Source organism: Marmota monax, unplaced genomic scaffold (assembly GCF_021218885.2).
Source record: "Marmota monax isolate L192 unplaced genomic scaffold, Marmota_monax_Labrador192_F-V1.1 WCK01_AAM20220418_F8-fsc00103, whole genome shotgun sequence".
NCBI lineage: Eukaryota > Metazoa > Chordata > Mammalia > Rodentia > Sciuridae > Marmota > Marmota monax.
This window is the reverse complement of record NW_026694286.1, coordinates 5,820,579-5,840,350: the sequence shown is the minus strand read 5'-3', so window position 1 is coordinate 5,840,350 and position 19,772 is coordinate 5,820,579. Positions and strand designations below refer to the sequence as shown.

The following is a 19,772-nucleotide window of genomic DNA, read 5'->3' as shown; positions in this document are numbered from 1 at the left end:
ATTAAGTCTAAAAATGAAATACATTTATATTTCATATACACCTCATTCATATAGCCTAAAGTAATTTTATATAATATTTTAAATGATTTTGTATACAGTACAGTGGTAGAGCATGTGCCTACCATGTATGAGGTCCTGGGTTCAATCCATAGCACCACATACAAAATACACACACACACACACACACACACACATACACAAACATACACACACACAGATTGGGCTGAAGTGTGTTTCAGTGTAGATTCCTTGGCTAACATGCTCAATGCCCTTGGGTCTGAGTCCCAGCACCACTAATTAATTAACTAAACAAATACTTGTGTGCATCAAACTCAGTTTCATTGTATGAAACTTTCCACTCCAGGTGTAAGGTCAGCACTCAAAAAGTTTGAGGTTCAGGAGCATTTTGGATGTTAGATTAGATTAGATCTTGTACCTCTAGATTAGAGACACCTGGACCATGATTGTAGATTTCTTTTTTCCACCACCCCTAAGGAATGGTCTGAGTCAAAGGGCTAGAAGTACCAGGCTAAAGGGCAGGAGTGGCACTGGGAAACCTTCCTCTACTTTAAATCTTCATCCCTACCAGAAATCATTTGGTACAAATACAGATTAACAGAAACCACCTTATAAGTGAAGGGCACTGGTCTTCTTTCACAAGCTATTAATAAAGTAAACATCTCCCCACAAAATACCAGGAGACATAAATTATTTAACAGTAAAATTATCGTAACATCACAAAGGTTCACAGACCAAATAGTATTCTGAATCCAGGACAAACTAAGTTTCATTTAAAAATCCAAAGTCATATAAATTCAATCCCTATCATCCCCCCTCTTGACCAGGCTATGTGCGTGGAAAGCTACAGGGACTACACAGTCACTGATAACAAGAAGGACATGACTGGGCAGTAGAAAAAGAAAGATGTTAGCAGGTCAAGAGGAAAATAATTCATCACAGCTATAGTCCAAATCTAACAGAACAAAGAGACACAGATCTAGTACTTGGGAACCTCAACAAGAAATTGTCTTTGAGACTCCCAAATACAGGCAGTCCTCCATTTCTGCATGTTATGCACCCAAAGATTCAACCAATCACAGATCAAAAATATTTGGGAAACAAAAATGCCTGTACTGAACATATACACACTGTTTTTCTTTTGTCATTATTGCCAAAGCAATACAGTATAACACTTATTTGAATATAATATGTTTGCATTGTATTAGGTATTATATGTCATCTAGAGATGGATGTATTTAGTTTTATGCAAACACTACACCACTGTATACATGGGACTTGAGCACCTGAGGGTTGACCTAACCATGGGTCCTGAAACCAGTCTCCAGTGATACCAGGAAACTGTAGAGGCATACAGGCACCAGTTGTACTTTACATCTTTTTCTTTCCGATTTGAAACAAATGTGACATTTTCCTTCCGACTAGTGAATTTTCAATCTTGGGTTTGAATGCTGAACAACAATTCAGACCAATTAAGTCAGCATTTAGAAATGAAGAACCACTGCCTCTATAACAGCAAATAATTAAAAACTCGCAGCCATAAATAAATGCTCACGGTTAAACAGGAGCTTCCCAAGCCCAGGACATTTATTAAAATAAAAAGAGCAAACTGTTGTCTCTCAATTAAAATTTTGGCAAAAGCTAAGATGACTCCATGAAGACCAAGAATTATACTTCACGCTGTGATCTCTCAGAAAACATTAACATCGATATCTATCTATCTATCTATCTATGTGTATTTTTTTTAAAACTTACTGTTTTTTCAAGAAACATTAAGAGTTCTAGCAATAAATCAGAGATTAAATGAAGAGCTTCACTTTTCAAAGGTGGTTAAGGCTTTGTGTAAAACATCAATAAAAGATGTCTATCTCATCACTGGTCCAGATTGTCAATCTGGAGAGCACTTAGTACAAAACGGCACTAACAGAGAAAATTATTCTCAATCCCAACATCAAGAATTTAAAATACCTGAGAAGCAGGATAAGAAGAAAAGTTGAATCACACACTGCAGAAAGCTTTTAAAGCAGTGATTATAAAACTTTTAGAAAGAGGGAAAAAACTAAAGAGGAATTTGAAACATACAATTTCAGCTGTCTGCATACAGTCCTCTTTCCTGGTAGGCAAGTCCCTAACAGGGACAGGATGTGAATAAACAGTGACATCAGGGAGAAGGGGGAGGCACTCTGGGCAGAGGCCCTCTCCCCCAATGTATTCAACCTGGCAACCCTTTGCAGGCTAACCTTGGGAGGCCCATTCTCCCATTTCCTCAAGGAAAGGAGAAACAAAACAATCATTTATGTAAATTACAATGATTAAAAGGGATAAGGTATTTTAAAATAATAGTGTCACACAAATGTATTACATCACAATCATTATGTCCCAGCAGAAAGGAGAAGTAGGATAGGAGGTAGAGAGATGATCCTTACAGAAAAACATCAGCACAAGATCTGGAAGTGACATGGCAAGAAATGGATGTAGAGAGAAGTATTTAAATCTGAAGGTTATGAAGCTAGCTCTGTGGCTCTGAGGCAGAGCGCTTGCCTAGCATGTTTGAGGCACTGGGTTCCATGCTTAGCATCCTGTAAAAATAAATAAAATAAAGGAATTCTTTACATCTACATCTACAAAAAAAAAATTAAAAAAAAAAAACGTGAAAGTTCATCTTAGTAGCCAACTCAAAATTTAAATAAAAATAAATAAATGGATTGGAGGTGTGGCTCAGTGTAAGGGACTGTGCTGACCATGAACAAGGCTCCAGCACCATGAAAACAGACAAATAAAAGTAAAAGTCCCACAAAAAACAAACCAAGGAAAGAAAAGGGGGGGAGGGGTTCAGTCAAGATGAGAAATGAGCACACCACAGATTAATGCTTAAAAGGGAAAAACAAATTTTTAAAAAACATGTAATTGGAAGGCACTGGGTAGAGGAAACCCCTCATAAAACCTAGAACTTAAGAAGGGGGTAACATTCTGATAGAAGGGAACCAGTCATTTTAATCTATTCATTCTGCCAGAATTCCTAAGACCTGGCATAGACACGTAAAAACTACTTGCAAGGCAAAATATGAGAGATGGAACTTGAGAAATTGTAAACAAAGTCACACAAATTATGTTAATATATATGTGTGTGTTTGTGTGTGTGCATATACACATACACACATATAAGTTATATGTATTTTACATGTTTGAAAGCAAAATATATGTCATTAATTTCTATGTTTGGGGAAATTGCTAGAAAATTAAAATTACAAAAGCCTAAAAACTCTTTTTGTATGCACGTGCTTGTGAGTATGGGTGCTGGTGTACGCACATGCTTGTGTATAAGTTTGTGTAAGATTCTCTAGATTTTACTCAGGAGGATGAATCAGAGAAAGTGCTGTATTTTGAACATCTTCACAGTGTTCTGAAACAATTTGACAATATGATCTTCCAAATGAGACAACTAAGCAAAAGCAAAGGGGGAAAACAGAAATTCATAAAGGATGTGTGAAAAGAAAAAATACCTAGTTTATGCAGAACACCTAAAAACCTGGCCACTTATTGACAAAGACGAAAGTCCTGAAACAAGTGTCCAGACACAGGCTTCTTCACTGATTCCTCCCTCCAGGGCAGGAAAAATTGTGGTTACTATACCTGCAACCAGAGCTTGTCACCAGCCACGGTCCTGCCAATGGCACTGCACTGGAAGGTGGCAAACTGGCCAGCATTCACTTCTACATTCTGAATCCGCAGAAAATGGGGAGTTCTGGCTACATGAAAAGAAAGAAATAGATATATTAAAAGTGGAGTTCTGCAACTACTATGATCTTTTTCAATCTATCTGTAATTTGGGGCCTTTCCATTTTCTTCACCTTGGGAGAAAATAATGCTTTTGCTTACAAGAGCTTTAAAGATTTCACTGTAATTGTGCAAGATAACATGGAACCTTCTGGGTGTATGCTTTGTAAAAGACTAAAAAAGCCAAGCAATCTGGGATAGAACCAAAAAAAGAAGATATTTTATTGTTCCTGCTGTGCAAATTATCATAGCTCAGTAGTCATCTTGTAATAACAGATCTGTATTAATAAAGATTATGCTGAAGCCTAATTGATGTTTTGAACAAAAACATATTAGATATTTATACTAGCAACATGAAAAGAACAGTAAGAAGTTAAATGATGTTGTCAAGGAAACTTTTAAACCCAAATACAGAGCTGTGCATAATATATATTTTAATACAACTAATTGGAATGCAACATTACTCATGTAATATTTTCCAGCTATCACAAATAATATCCCTATAGACACACTTTGTGAATGATTCTGTGACTGCCATAGTGTAGCAATTTCTGCTGATTCTTATTTCTAATTCAAGAAGTAACAATGATTTCAAATGCTAAACAACATTGTTTCATGATGTACATTGTGCCTATGGAACAGCTGTTTAAATACAGGGCAATTTTATTTGACCTGGGAAGCACAGGCCAATTTCTGCATCACACTGAAAATAAGTGTCCGGGAGCTAGAATGATAGATGTTGTGCAACTCCTTTCAGGAAAACATTCTCTTATCACAACAATTAGTAGAGTAAAAGAGTAGCAAGTCAGGTAGAGAGAAAGAAAAGGAGTACAACAAGACGTCATGATTTTCTGGAGGAAGTAGGGATACAACTCAATAAAAACTAGTATAAAGGCAACCCTTGTTGGGTTCCCTTTCACCTTGAAGAAGCTCTGTATCTTTTCTTCTCACTTGAATAAATCCTACTCTTTTATGCTCAAAAGCAAAACAACAACAACAACAAAACACACACACACACAAAAAAAAAAAACTAGTATAAATACCTTAGTCTTCATTGCTAATGGTCTTCAGGCCATATCCTAATACTTTCAAGGAATACCTATTATTGGTATCCAATGATTATAAACTCACACTTAGGTGAGCCTGAGAAGAACATAATTAGGAATGGAAGTGGGTTGCAACCAAAGAACAAGTAAAAAAAATTCATTTTAATGTCAATGACGTACAGTAAAATCCCATTACTAATTTGGAGGCCACTAATAATTTAATGTATTCCTGATATTTAGCATTCAAAATGTTCTGCATAGCTTCTGACAAAACTATGGTCTCTATCTTTTTTTTTTTTCCAGAGAGAGAAGAGAGAGAGAGAATTTTTTAATATTTATTTTTCAGTTTTCGGCAGACACAACATTTTTATTTTATTTTATATGGTGCTTAGTATCGAACCCAGCACCCCCCGCATGCCAGGTGTTACCACTTGAGCCACATCCCTAGCCAGGGTCTCTTTTTTTCTTAATGTTAATATATAATGCTAAACTCTATAAACTATTTCACTGATTCAATTCTCATCATTTCTAAGAAACTAGAAAACACATTGATTTTAGAAAATGTGGGAAAATAACATTTGTTGAATACATACATGCCACATATCTTTCCACTAAATACTTACAAATGTTCTGGGGGTGGGAGGTGTTTTCTCCATTTCATGGGTGAGAGGACTGGTGGGAATGTGGATAAAGAGTGTTAGAAGGAGAATGCAAAAGGTTGGCCAGTTCAAAGCCCACGTATAGGCCACTAAGCCAGGCCTCTCTAGGTCTTCTTATCACCTCTGCCTTCCCTATTGATCTTCTGCTCACTGGGGGTACCTCCTCTGTTGTAATTTTAACTTCTTCCAAGATGACTCCTCAGTGCTATTTCTTCATTGAGGCTTCTATGAATTCTCTCATTTTGATGTTCATCATTCTCCTATCACAATAGCAAGGGCACTCCTTGTAACAGCACCTGATATTAATGCCTCACATAGAACTGATACTACTTGGCATCATTAAATTTAATCTATTTTAAAGTTATTAACTTAAAATTAATAAAAATGTGAACACATAACCTTAAGGACTATTCAGTTGAGATTTTAACTTCTGCAGCAGAATCACACTACTCTACCTTCCTACCCCACCTCTGACACAAACTTTTACTCTATAAAAAACTTTACTGGACAAAGACCCACAATCATTTTAGACATCCCTGAAGCTCATAAAGATCTGGAAAAAATTCTGCAATTTGACTAAACTAAAAGGACTGCATTGGAAGTCAAAAGGCTGTTTTCTTATCAAGAAAATCTAAGCAAAAGTGAATACTGCTCCTCTTCTAATTAAACATAAATATATACAGGTTGAATACCCTGATTTGAAAATCTGAATATTTCTGACAGCAGACATGACACCACAGGTAAAGAATTGTACACCTCATGTGATCATATTTCACAACATATGCATGCTAAAAAATTTATTGTACAAAAATTACTTTCAGACTATATGTATAAGATTTATTATAAGACATAAATGAATCCCATGTTCAGGCTTGCATCTGATTCCCAAGAGATCTCATTATAAATATGAAAATATTCCAAAATCTAAAAAAATCCATAAGTCCAAGTATTTTGGATAAGGGATACTCAACAAATTCAACTATTTCAGTACATGGGTCATTAATATGAAATTTGCTCAAATTTTCATAAAATTAATCTAAGCATACCATCCTAGCCATGTGGACATCAACCTACATGATGATCCTTAGAAAAAAAGAAAAATGATGGCAGTGAAACTCCTCTATTTGTCAGTGTATTTGTACACCAACAGATTTTTAACACTTTTATGTAAATTGTGCATGTCTGGTCCCAGCAGATAAGGTACCCTGCAATCACACAAAGAGTAGTACATACTCCTGAGGGACTGCTAGATCCACTTCCTGTCAAGTAGGGGACTGACAGATCTACTTCCTGAGGAACTGTCAGGTGCACTTCCTGTGAGCTGAGAGACTGCTAGATCCACTTCCTGAGAAACTGTCGAATGCCCTTCTTGTAGGATGAGGGACTGCTAGGTCTACTTTCTGTTGACTGAAGGATTGCTAGAACACTTCCTGAGGAATTGTTAGATGCACTTTCTGTAGGTCGATGGATTGCTAGGTCCACTTCCTGTTGATTGAGGAACTTCCAGATCCACTTCCTAAGGAACTATCAGATGTACTTCCTGTAGGCTGAGGACCTGCTAGGTCCACTTCCTGTTGATTGAGGGACTGCTAGATCCACTTCCTAAGGAACTGTCAGATGCACTTCCTGTCAACTGAGGGACTATTAGATCTACTTTCTGTCTACAATTCCAGGAATCAGAAGTCCCCATAACAAGTCCCCCAAATCACTCATCTTCTCAGGCAGAAGGCTTCTGCCCCCAACGGGCTAAGAAAACAGCTGTCCTCAGATCACCAAAAACTGAAAACTGGCCTCATATGCCTTCTATCCTTCCTCTTCCAAATTCACCTCCCAATAAGAATAGATGCTTCTAGCCATACAGATCCTTTAAAAAAAAACTTCCAAAAATACTTTGAACATTTTCCTTTCAAGGTCAATTTTCTGTGGCCTTTTCCCTTTTCATCCTTCTTACTAAGTCTCCCCTAATGTTGAAGACCTTAGATTAGGACTTGGCCGTTTCACTTTTCAGAGAACAAAACCTCCTAGTAGCTGTCTTATGCCACCATAAAGTCAACAACCCACAACTTTCTTCCTAAAATCAAAACAAACAACAAAAACAAAAATCTTATTTCTGAGGTGCTTAGACATAGAGAATCTATAAAAGCCTACACTGGACTATCCTCCAGCCAGCCATGAGGTGGGTAATTGACCCTAAGGAAGGAGATGCTTCCATCAACAATCTACCTCCAGATAGGGTCCTGCAGCCCCTTCAAAGTCAACCTTGACATCCTGCTACATTACTGGAAGGGAAGCATGCACATCAAGGGAAGCAGGAGAAAGCTGACAAGCTCAGTGTGACAGAGGATGATAAATACAATGGGGAATAGTTGTCACATGAAAAACTGGGTGTTCTTGTTTGGGTTTTTGTTTGTTTTTTAAATAAGATATTTCAGTGTCATGAAGGGTAAACAGGCACATGGGAAGAATACAAGCAGTGGAGAATGATAACTGGCTTTAAGTTTGTGAGAAAGACCAACATGAAATAACATGCAGGTGTGTATTTCTAAAGGTGAACACAGTTTTAAACACTTAGAGACTATTGTATGAGCTGGCCAGTGAGATAGCCATTGACTAGAGAAAGAAGTCATAGTTGCAGGGCAGAAATGTGGATGGCCTGAACACCCCATTTTTAGCTGGCATCCTACTAAACATGGCCACTGTCACAGGGTTCATCCAAGTAAAGATAAAGAATCTCAACTTAGAAAGTCCCACATTGTCTTTTTCCCAATTGCCTTTGTGTATTCTGCCTCTGGCAATAGGAGTGCCTGCTGTCTTCCCTCTGGGCTATCTACAGATATGGGGTTGTATCTTGAGCACCTCTGGGGTCACCTCTTGCAGGGATGGGTAAGCCACAGAAAGACCTATGGTTTAAGACCTTTGAACGGGTACACTCTGTGTAGCTGGGTTAGAATCCCGGGCTTCTTAATGTGTCAAGGATTTCTTGGACTGGGAGTTCCTAGTCTAGGCTTTGATTTCCAGGACTCTATACTCTGCTTGCTTGATCATGTTATTCTCAGGGGAACACTCAGTTGACTAAGCAACCCCCCTTCCTTTAAATACCTGCTTACTGTATGCCCCTTCCTTATACACCAGCTCCAGCATACTTAGAACTTTAGAAATTTAGAACTTTGGTACTTAGATAAGATAACTAAAACCTTCCAAGCTGTATCCCCTAGTCTTCTCTCTCCTCATCCAGCCCTTCAACACTCTACTGGTCATCACAGTCTCCCTTGTTCCACTTTAGGGGTTCTTAAGGGACTCAGGAACCCAAACAGCAACCAACTGAAGCTGGAAAAAACTCTAATGGAAAATAAAATGTAGTCCACAGCCTCGATGAAATTACATGTCAGGATAAGAGAAAATCACAAAAGTATCCTCCACAAAAATTGGTAAAAGCTTTGGCCCTCATATTGAGCAAGTAACAATTTATTTCATCTGCCAGAAGCACAATTTAGATAAAAATATAAGTGAGGCAAGACAAGAAGCAACTGTGTTAATGCCCGACTTATGGCTAAAATTTTAGAATAAAAGCTGCAGAACTCTATTTGCATCTGTGTGCATGTAAGGCACATAAATACCTATGAATATTATGTGTATGTGATATTTTCCTACTTCTGGGTGATGTGACTATTTTTTTTTTAAATTTTGGTGCAGTACTGAGGATCAAACCCAGGTCCCAAATCTTTGGTTGACTAGTTTAATACTATTGGTTTAATTAAAAGAAACATCCATCTTCTGAATTATCAGCAACTTAAATTTACTAGTTAAATAAGCTAAAGCTATATTTACAAGACTTTATGATTATAAAACCAACGAACTTGATTTTAATCAAATTAAGTCATTCTGCTGAGAACCTTTATTTCAACAATCATTCCCTAAAAATATTTCTGAAAATTATTTTGTTAACTTTCAACGTGAAAGTAAAGCCAAAGATAATCATTAAGTATCTCGTTTATTTTTAAGTAAAATACTGAAGTATTTACAATTTTTTAAATATATTTTTGGCTTCTTATCCTTGCAAAAAGACTAAATATATTTGGTCCTATATAATAAGCATGTGCTTTGGCCACATTAAACTTTGTTTTTTTAAACTATGAACAAGCATGTAGCTTCAAGGGGATGTGAAGATATATTCATAAAATTATATGTGAAGTAGATTCATAAAATTTCCTCATATGCACCGAATGCTGGAATATGAAAATGTTTCACAGTTGTCTCCTTTCTCATTTGCTTTGTAAAATAAAGGTTGCTAATGGGTTGTTTTGTTGTGGTGTTTGGACAGGCTGGCCTGGAACTTTCAATCCTCTTGCCTCAGTCTCCCGAGAATTCAGGATCGCAGGCATTGTGGACACCACAGATTACTAATGGTAAAATTATAATCAATGTATGTAAGTAAAAGTACTAGAAAAATAAAGAGCAATGGGAAACAGTTTTGAATGAAAAATATACACAGAATGAAGGACATGCTTTGTTAAAGGAAAACAAATAATTATGTCAGAAAATAGAATTTTGATTTTTTTAAAGGTTAGGTGAGAAGAGACCAGGAATAGGAAAAACCCAAATGGATACAGAAATTTATAACAGGTGTAGGGAAAAGTGATCATATATTATATGGTCCCGCTGGCTGAAATCTGAGTGAACTTATTTTAAAAGTTCTTTTAAAATAAGCTATAATCTTGCCAGTACATGGATGTAAAATGAATGTGATTCCCTCTCTTCTTTTCCTTTTTTTTTGGGGGGTGGGGGGTGGGGAGGGGGGTACCAGGAATTGAACTCAGGGACACTTGACCACAGAGCCACATCCCCAGTCCTATTTTGTATTTTATTTAGAGATAGGGTCTCACTGTGCTGCTTAGTACCTTGCCATTGCTGAGGCTGGCTTTGAACTCTAGATGTTCCTGTCTCAGTCTCCCAAGCCGCTGGGATTATAGGCAGCACCACTGACCATCGCTTTTGTCTCTTGGATTATTGGTCTGTTGTCAGTAAAAAATTGAAAAGAGTTTCCTTTACCTTTTTAGTGATAACCAAGAAAAGAGATTCTTTGTCTTGGTCAAATAAACTTCTTGTGTTGTCTTTACTGGAACATTTAAGGGAACCAAATTTTCTCAATATTAAAAGGGCTAAGTTTTTTTAAAAAAAATTTTTTAGTTGTAGTTGGATACAATATCTGTATTTAATTTTTTAATCTATGTGGTGCTGAGGATCAAACCCAGCACCCTGCATGTGCTAGGTGAGCACTCTACTGCTGAGCCACAACTCCAGCCTCAGGGCTAAGGGTTTTTGATTCTCTCAATCAAGTTACCTCTCACATTTGAAAGTCTTATATATTGCCACTTTGGTTAAATATATAACAACTATGCACTGTTTCCTAGAGACCCAAGATCCTATTTCATCAACAATTCAAAGTTCTTTTTTATATTTTTGACAACTTCTGATATTTGTACTTCCTAAAATCAAATATGAAATAAAATATTGATCTTAAACTGATTTGGAAATTCCTCAGAGGATCCCTGAGAAATCTTAAAAGGTTTGTTCTTCCACCTTACAAAAAGAGAAGATGAAAATAACAATGACAATTAGGTATATTTGATATGTTGACTTGCATGAGAAGCATTATCAAATAAGAAAAGTTTAATCTCCTCCCTTGGGTTATATTTTCATGGGTTAATGTCATTAATGTAAATATTTCAGGAGTTATGTAAATGCCTAGAAATCACCCAATATTCTTGCTATACGTATGTTCTCATTCTACCCTGGCTGATAGCAGACAACAATGGTATAAAGTTATTATTCATAATTCTAATTATTATATAAAAGGTTTTAAGTCAATGAAACTTATTTATAATACTATTATTTTAAAAATACTACTAATAATGCACTATTTGTATAATACTATCATTAGATCTTTAACCATGTCCCTTTAAGTCTTTTATCATTCATAGATATTAATTGTCTTACAGTGATGTGATCCTGTTTTAGCAAATACGTGCAAGATACCAAGACAGAGAACTTCATCCTAAAATAAAAAACAAATTGCAGTTTTTCTGAGATCCATGAAGACGACTCGGCCAGATGCTCTGGAGTACCAGCTTTGTTGGCACTGATGATTTCATGATAGTCACTGAACTGAATAAGGATTTCCAGAACTCTAGTTGAGAAGCTGGTGTGTTCATGAAACTGTTTACCCAAAATCAAACAGAACCAGAATTAACTGAATGGGACTGAATAAACTAATGGATGATGATGACAGTTTTTATGCTCTTTTTGTTTTAAACATCGCTATTCCATTAATGTTCTATTTCTGGAAGTCAAGGAACACTTTTCTCTTTTTATCTTAAGTAACCTATAACTCCTAATTGGTACGATTATTAATGTGTAAGCAGAAATGAAATATCTTTTCTTCCCTGCCTAAAACCTTCAAAATTTCAGAAACTAATATTGAATATTCTTAGATTTGGGGTCCATATAATTATTTACCTAGGTTCAATGAGAATCAGTCCTCTTTATAGTAAGACACATTGAAAACATTGCTTACATAATCAGTACTTTAGAATGTCTTATCTGAAAATAATGTGCATAGAATCAGATGTGATGAGTTTTAGGAAACAAAGGATGATTTTATTTGACAAAGCCCTCTTGGGAAAATGAACCTCATTATAGATGAGTAAGGAAGGTCACTTCCTGGCAAGTCCAGGAAACAGGATACAGGCATTTCAAGAGAAGTTTGGTGCTAAGTCTTTCACATGGCTTCCTAGATTAGGCAAGCTTTTAAATATCCAGTCTGATCCAAACAACTTAAGTCAGCATATTATAGTGATACATGCTTACCCATGTTTATAGCAGCAAAATTCCCAATAGCCAAGTTGTACAAAAGGCCTAGGTGTCAGTCAACGTATGAATGGATAAAGAAATGTGATACACATATACGATGAAGTTTTATCTAGCCATAAAAAATGAAATTATGTCATTTGCAGGAAAATGGATGGAACTCGAATACATTATGTTAAATGAAATAAACCAGGCTCAGAAGATAAGGGTTGTATGTTTTATCTCATATAAAGAAGATAGAAAGGAAAAAGGAAAAGAAAGAGTTGGGGAGGGGAATCTTATGAAAACTGGAAAAGAATGAGTAGAATAGAGGAAAGGGACCAGAGGGAGGGAAGAATGAAGGGAAAGGAAAGGTACTGGGGAATAAAATTGGCCAAATTATGTGTGTGTACAAATATGTCATAATGAATACCACTATTACACGTAATTATAATGAACCAATTTAAAAAAACTAAAACGCATACAATCTGAGATTTCTTGTAAAAAGTCCCAACGAAGCAAATTTTAAAAGGTGCCATGTGGAGAATTATCTTGCTGCATTTATATGATTTATTCAGTCGAATTTAATTGGACTTGACTTATTTTGTATGATCAGAAATGAAGTGACTGTGGTGAGAAATTTCAATGGAAAACAACTCACCACTGTGGGTTCTCAGATTCCAGTACTATTCATTGTCTTTGAGATATTTTTCACCTATTTTTAGACTGGTTCTTGCTATCTTGGGCATTTTGTCAGTAACATTTCCAATTTTCCTCACACCTTACTGATTTGGGATCATTGACAAATAAAACTTTCATTTTTCCAAAGCCCTGTGAGCAGAAGCTGGACAACTCAACAGAACTTCAAAGGATCCATCATTAGAACAGGATGTACAACTAGAAAATTCACTGGAACACCTGTTTCCTCCACGCTGTGCTCCAGGAGAGAATCATGACTAGGACACTGCACTTGCCACCATCACCAAAGATCCTTCAAACCCAGCAACTGGCAGTTGCCCTCTGCACTCAGGAACTGTCCAGTCTGCTCCAACCATTAACCTTTACTTTTGTTTCCTCCTTCTAGTATAAATTCTTCTCTCTTTTTTATAGGTCTATTTCCTTGCTATTTTTAATTCTAATGGCTCTCCACAGCAATAACCTAGCTGCTGTTGCTACTTTTTATTTGGTGAAACTTCCAGAAAAATTTCAGACATAGAAAATGTAGGAACCCACTGAGACCCCCAGAGTTGGTATAAAAGTTATTTTAAAGTTAAAACATTGGAGCTAAAGAAGATAAAGAAAGAAATCTTCTCTTGATGTCCCTTGTTTGACTAAAGCAAAGCTAGCCCAAAACTACAGTGGCCACTAAGCCCCTCATAAAGTATTTCCTGCTAATTAAGCTGCCATGGAGATAGACTGCCCATTCCCATTAATATCAAATAATCCAAAAGAGCCTTCTACCCTTTCCCAGTGTATGGAAGATTCTGTTGGATTACTTGATTATAACTCTCTTTTTTGTTAAATTTAGTATATAAATATTTACCTCTAGTTATTTAGCAAGTTTGTCATTATTAGGGGCTTCTTGCCCATGCATGGGGGAAGCAACTTTGCTTTTTCTTCCATTAATGAATCTCTTTGTCAGTTGGTTTGCAGGCCCCCAAGCACTGAACCTCATAGTTAGAAGAGGAAAAGTTTTCCTTGTCACAGTATCTAAATAGGTATGTTTATGCCTCATTCCATATGAGGATTATATGTGAAATCTAATCTCTCCTTTAGTATCCCTATGGATCATTAAAGGCTGAGCTAATCCTGCACATTCAGAATGGCACATTGCCTCACAAGGCTGCCCTCACTTATGTGCAAGACCTCTAGTTCTGTTCTCCTCTCACAGCAGGCCTCTATATCAAGTTGGGTCTCTAATACCAAGTGTTTCACTATGGACCCATCTTTCATGATAATCTATGGCTTGAACATATGTTAGGAGCTTGGTCTCTGGGGGGCAGTGTTGAGACAGGGTATGGAATACTTAGAGGTGGGGCTTAAGGGTAGATCACTGAGGGAGCTACCCTCTGAAGTGATGAAGGTAGCTCTTGGGGGACCCCTGACTCTCAAAAAAGTGAGTTGACAAAAGAGCAAGCTTAATCCCTGAATTACTCTCTGGTTTCCCATTAGGTCATGCTATGACTTAATCTTCCATGTTCTCCCTCTATGATGCCATTAGGCCCTTGCCACAGGACAGAGTAATGAGGCCACCTGATTTGGGGACCTTCATCTCTCAACAGTGAACTAAATAAAATTCTTTCTTTTATAAAATTGGCCTTCCTTGAGGGTTTCATTATAGTAACAACAACAAAAAGACAAAAACACTGGTCAACAGGGTGCTACACTTGGGGATGTTAGTCTGCAGTTGGTTAAGACCAGGGCAGTTCCGAGCCGGTGGTGAAGGATTGTTTAACGATTTGAATATAATTTCTCTCATACCAAAGGGGTTTTAAAATTTATCAAGTCTCCCCTAAACATCCCCTGCAAAATCCTATGTGTCCTAGGCCTTGACTTCTTACCTTGAACCCACCTGTGCATCCCTTCTACCTGTGCCCTAGTTTAACTGTGCTTCTCCCTCTCCCTGTTCCTCATCTTCCTCCTTTCCTTCTTCCTGCCTCTCGAAGTATTCCTCTTCCTCCTGTTCCTTCTCTTCTTCCTCCTTGTAATTTTTTTTTCACCATTGTAACCAAAAAACCTTACAAGAACAATTACAGGAGGAAGAGTTTATTTTGGGGCTCAAGGATTCAAAGGTCTCAGCCCATAAACAGTTAATTGCATTGTTTTGGGCCTGAGGTGAGGCAGAACATCATAGTGGAGGGGCATGGCAGAGAAAAGCAGCTCAGGACATGGTACCAGAAAGTAGAGAGAGACTAAGCTTGGCTCATCAGGGACAAAATATATGTATCCCAGAGGCACACCTCCAATGACCTACCTCCTCCAGCCACACCCTACCTGCCAACAGGTACCACCCAGTTAAACCCTGTCACTGGATTAATGCACTGATTAGGTTAAAACTCTGATGACGGGATCATTCCACCTCTAAACTTTCTTGCATTGTCTCACACATGAGCTTTTGTGGGTGAGTCACCTCACATCTAAACACTCCTTTTTCTTCTCTATCTCATCTCTCTAATCTCTTCCCCTTGCTAAGAATATCAAAATCCCTCTTGTTCATTATATGCAGGATAACTGAGTTCTTTTCACTTTTCTCAACCAGAAAGGCCCAGGATACTGATAAAAAGGGAAGAGCTCTGCATGCCTGCCTACTTCTCTATAATGCAGAAATGCAAAGGTTTTCCTGCTGTTAGGAACTTTTCCTTCCCTACTACAATCATCAGAATGAGATCTGCAGCCCTTCAAAGGTTTCCATGCTATCAGAGTGACACAAAAGGAAAACCAAAACTGATTTAGTCTAGAGCATCATAAACAAGCTTACCATTGATTAAAATAAATTTCAAATGAATTTCAAATCTCAAAAACTTTAAGTTCATTCTGCATTAAGCATTTAAGGAGTTATTTTGAAAAATCAAGGGTGTTTTCCTTTTAAAAATATTATGTTTCTAAACTGTCTGAAAAATCATTTATTTTCCCCCAAATATGAAATACCCTCCTATACAATTCATGGACACTGACTTCGTGTTACATATTCCTCTTCCCTTAAGATGAATATGTTTAAAAGGAGTTCAAAATATTTGAAATCATTTTTATTTTTCCCTAAGAATTGTGATTTTTTTTTTAAAAAAGGTTTTTCACATTTAGTATTTTAGTAAGAAGACTTAAAATGGAGAAATAATTGTTAATCATATGTTCATTATTTCTAAGATGTAACTTCTGAAATGTGTATGCATTGCTGCACTCAATTTTGGTTTTTTCTTAAACGGAAAGCATTCTGCAAGCTGTGGAGGACACACATGGCATTGTGTCCGAAAGCTTGGCTGGGGAGTAAAATTTAGATTCATACAGGCTCACAATGAGGGAGGGGATTCACAGAGATTATCGATTTGCATTAGGTGAAGAGGCAGATGGGAAGCCAAATCTTGAGAACAGTAGAAAATGGGGAGGGAATGGTGGGTAGACGGTGTGGATAAAGGTCAAAGAAACCCCTACTGAGCCCAAACAGAAGGCCGGCAGCACCTGGTAGAAGCTGCCCTCTTACTGCCTTGGTATAGGTAGTTATGCTACCCATGGCTGCTCCGGGAAACCTGGAAACTGGAAGGATTTCTGGTATTACACAGCACTCCCAGAACAACTCTTGCCATTGTAGAAACTATATATCCTCTAACCCCTAACTACCATTATCCTTCTGCCTTTTTCAGGAAAAAAAAAAAGAAAGAAACATGCACTTTTTTTTTTTAATTTCACAAAATACTGTCAGCATTTTTCCTTATCAAATGTTCACTTAAAACTATTGGAAAATCTCCTGACCATGTATCACTGGTTCTGAACCAAGGGTAATATAGTTCCACGGGGGATTTTTTTGTTTTGTTTTGTTTTCCTATGTTTTTTCCAGGGCTGGTGATCAAACTCAGGGCCTCATGAATGTTAAGCAAATGCTCTAGCACTGAACCAACCCCCACCCCCACACTTGCCAAAGGACATATGACAATGTCTGGAGACATTTCTGTCTTGTCACAGCTGCTATGGTGATGGTGCTTCTGGCATCTAGTGGGTAAGGGCTAGGGATGCTAAACATCCTAAAATGTGTAAGATAGCACCTATAAAAAAGAAGTATACAGCCAAAAATGTCAACAGTAGTCACAGTTGAGAAACTCTGACATACATACATGGGAACACAGGTATGGACACAATCTGTTGCTCTGAACACATGGCTTTCTTTCATTATATCTAATGCCAAGGCAAAAGTGCTCATAATTGAATACTTATGTGCAGTTTTTATTTTTCCTTTCATCAAATTTTTAGAAACTGAATTACTGAGACCAAAACCATTCACATTTTTAAAAGACTTCTGACACAATTGTCAAAACTGTTTTCCATAAAGCTTATCCCAATTTGCATGTCCAAAGCAAGGCATGAGAGTGTTCTTTTTAGTACACTTTCAATGAACTAAAGAGAATCTATGAAGCTCATGAATCACTACACTACCAATACTGTCTCCAGAGAGTTGTCTCTTAGAACACACCTTAAATTTTGAATTTGGGGGCCAAAAATAAGGTTTGTGATATTTGGGTCTTTTTTTGTTACCCCCATACTTAATTAAGACATGATGCATGGGATGAAAGCCATCACTTTCCCATTAGAATTATTGTAGCCTACTCAAAGAGTTTTATGCACATACTTGCATGGGAATGTTAAGGATCTAAAACATTTTATGCCTCCACTCAAACTAACTGTATTGTGTGAGAGAACCTCCAGTGGAATCCACTGACTGGCTTTAGCCTGGGAAATACTGTTGTGGAGTTAAGAAGCAGATTGCCAGAAAAAACAATCATCTGGCTAAGATAAAAAAGCCACACCTTTAATGGAAACCAGATGAAGACATACAAACCTAGTAAGCATATCATCTTTATAAGCAAATTATCCATTTTAAATGAAAGACAATTGACAGAAATGGAAGACAGTGACTAACCCACCAGGGTAAATAAGAAAAGACACTGTGGAATTCTATTCTGTTGTAAAACATTAAGATCAAACTTTTTGCTAATGATATGTATAAGTTTCTTTCAGTAAACATCAGGTTATATAATTTTCCAAAGTTTTAAGATACATGAATTCTCCCTAATTCTATAAACCCTAGAACCATTTTCATTTGGCAAGCAGCTTAGGCAGTTCAATCACAGTATTTTATGATTTGGATCTCAGGACATTTGTGTTCAAACATCACAACTTCAGCCCTTTACTACATCTGAATACATGCAAAAGTTCCTAAATGTAAGTATTACTGGAATTTTTTAAACTTATAAAATAGGAAATTTAAAAAAAAAATTAGTTGTATATGAACACAATACATTTATTTTATTTATTTATTTTATGTGATGCTGAGAATTGAACCCAGGGCCTCGAATGTGCAAGGCAAGTGCTCCACCACTGAGCTACACCTCCAGCCCGAAATAGGGAATTTTTTTTAATACCTGTTTCATAGGGCTGGAATAAAGTTTAAATTGGACAATGTGGGCAAGGCATCCTATTTGCCTGTTACTTAGCACTTGAAATTGTTCTTTACTGTTTTGTTTTGTTTTCATACCTCTCACTGGAAACTGGAAAAAAGCCCAAGAAAAAGATTTCTACCGCCAGAAAAGTTTACAGTCTATGTTGTGCTATACACCCTAAACCATGCCAAACTAATTTAATTGTAACACCAGGTATTGCAAGCACCTTTAGAATGGGAAATTATCTATCTCAAATTCAAAATGAGACATTCTCTCTCCCTCTCTCCCCACCCCCTGCCCTCACTCTCTCCAAATTTATAGGCCCATTCATCTCCCTGGATACCCTTTCAAAATGCTATGCCAGCTTTCTTCTAAGATCTGAAGGAGTTCTACAGACTAAATATCTTCCATGAATAACAAACAGTTTTGGTATAACTCCTCTCTCTTATCCCTGCCATATTCTGTTGCCTATCACAAAGAAAGGAAGTTTTCAGGTATTGATTGATCTCAAATCATCCTCTGATCCCCAGGGCAAGGGTTATCATTGACCAAGATGCAAATCTGCTTGTAAATGCTTCGTTATTATTGATTCTTCAAAGCCTGCATCAGAATACTAGCACCAAAATCAGAGAAGAATAATTTGCAAGATCAAAGTATAAACTGAAAGGGGGAAAAAAGAGGAATATGTCTTAACTTCCCTTTATTTTAATTTACATTTTAATGTAATGGCATGGTTTGAAATGAACTGGAAGTACGCCCAACTGCCAGTTAGTGCGTCTCCTTATTTGTGTAATGTGTGTATATGTGTGTGAGTGTGTGTGTGTGAGTGTGTGTGTGTGTGTGTCATCAATCATCATCATCATTATCATCATTAAAAGCAAGGAAGGCCTGGGTAATTCAGCCAAGAAGAAGAGCAAGAGGGTACCCACTACGACACTGAGAAACAATATATTTTTCAGTTTTAAAATGAAACCAACTAAATTCCTCCACCTAAGAAATCAATCAATACAGCTCATTAAGTTTACTATTTACAACTAATTGATTCTAGTGTGTCTATCAACATATAGCATTTAATATAAAAACAATAAAGTTTGGGCAAAGTAATAGAAAACATGTGTAAGAAAAGCATATAAAACACTATGGGTCAATCCGAAGCAGCAGCAGCAGCATCAGCAGCAGCATCATCGTCATCATCATCATCATCATCATCATAATAGCATGAGCATCCCTTATCCAAAATGCATAAAAACAAAAGTATTTTAATTCATTTTTTTTCA

General features: G+C 36.9%; 1 protein-coding gene across 7 annotated transcripts in view; it reads right to left on the bottom strand.

Moving 5' to 3' along the window:
- The window catches only part of Ptprm (protein tyrosine phosphatase receptor type M), an 821,378-nt gene that overhangs the window by 497,451 nt on the left and 304,155 nt on the right, over window positions 1-19,772 (bottom strand). For all 7 annotated transcript variants that reach the window (XM_058586457.1, XM_058586454.1, XM_058586456.1 and 4 more), the window contains exon 5: window positions 3,652-3,767. In XM_058586457.1, the coding sequence (XP_058442440.1) occupies window positions 3,652-3,767 (116 nt within the window). The remainder of the gene's footprint in view (window positions 1-3,651; window positions 3,768-19,772) is intronic.